A 1,213-nucleotide genomic window follows, 5' to 3' on the forward strand; every position below is an offset into this window, starting at 1 on the left:
AAGCGAGCCAGGCCTCGTTTAACACCTGCCGTGGAAAAAAAATAATAATAATAATTTTCTGTGTGCGCGAGTGGAACTGCTCATGCCAGGTGGTTGTCCCGTAAAGCGCCGCCGTGGGCTCGGGTCCAGGCGCAGGAAGGCGGTGAGTGACGTCGCAAAGCATGCTGGGAATTTCTTCAAAGCTGGAAAGAAGAATTGGGGGGAGGGTGGCGTCAGACGGTCGCCGTGGCAACGTTTACCTTTGAAGCCCCACCTGCACAACTTGCGAACGTGGTGAAACGTCCCCGAATATTCCCACGTCGTCTTTGGCCAATCAACTCGTCTGCAAGTCGGCGCCTCAGTCATGGGGCACAAGTGGACGCCGAGATGGTGGCTGGACATCATCATCATCATCATCATCATCATCATCATCATCATCACGATGTGCATCGTCGTAATCTTCTTCACCCTGCTCCTCATCACACCTGAAGAACAAGACGAAAAGAGGCAAAACCTTCAGACGGCCATCCTCACGACTGTGGATTGGACGAGGACTTCACACGGAACTCGAGTTCCAAAAAGTGATCTGGTGCGTGTGCCCCAACGAGTCGAAGCACGCGAATCCCATCAAGACTGAGTTTGTGGCATCGGAATGAAGAAGATGAATCTAGACCGTTTCGGCCACACAAGGTGGCTGACATTTGAGGCACCAGCGCCCCCTGCCGTCGACTGAAAATGACATCAAAGTGCCCACAGGCACTCCAGGTAAGCTGTGACCCCCCCTCCCAAAATAAACACCTGGGTTTCTGCATCACTATTTAGGATGGGAAAAGAACACCTGTGTGCGTGCGTTTGGGCGCGTGTGTGTGAGGAGTGTTTGCTTTCCCGGCAATGATGGGAAAAGAACACATGCGTGTGCGTGAGGTACTTTGACCCATCAAGGGCCGCCACTCTGACCACACGCCTCCCCCGTGCAGGCGCATCGATATAAATGGCGCTGCGGCGGCGTGCGGAACAGTCGACGGCAAGTCAGGTTGCCGGGCGACGTCAAGCGAAGCCGAAGTCAGCAACCGGTGACACGGGAAAGGCTCCGAAGCACCGATATGAGCCGCGGCCAGTTTGCGTGGCGGCGCCCGCGGTGACCGTCCAAGAGCTGCGACCGCAGCGTCCGCCGGCACCGATGGCGGCAGAGTGGCAGAGCGGCAACACGAGCGCGTCGTGGAACGCGTCGACG

General features: G+C 56.6%; 1 protein-coding gene across 1 annotated transcript in view; it reads left to right on the top strand.

The window, feature by feature from the left end:
• Nucleotides 1–343: 343 nt before the first annotated feature.
• Nucleotides 344–1,213, top strand: part of LOC109518182 (relaxin-3 receptor 1-like) — a 2,920-nt gene continuing 2,050 nt past the window's right edge. The window contains 1 exon segment of the mRNA XM_019873878.1: nt 344–517. Within this exon segment, the coding sequence (XP_019729437.1) occupies nt 344–517 (174 nt within the window).

The sequence above is a fragment of the Hippocampus comes genome, unplaced genomic scaffold, assembly GCF_001891065.2.
Source record: "Hippocampus comes isolate QL1 unplaced genomic scaffold, H_comes_QL1_v1.1 scaffold298, whole genome shotgun sequence".
In the NCBI taxonomy this organism is placed as follows: domain Eukaryota; kingdom Metazoa; phylum Chordata; class Actinopteri; order Syngnathiformes; family Syngnathidae; genus Hippocampus; species Hippocampus comes.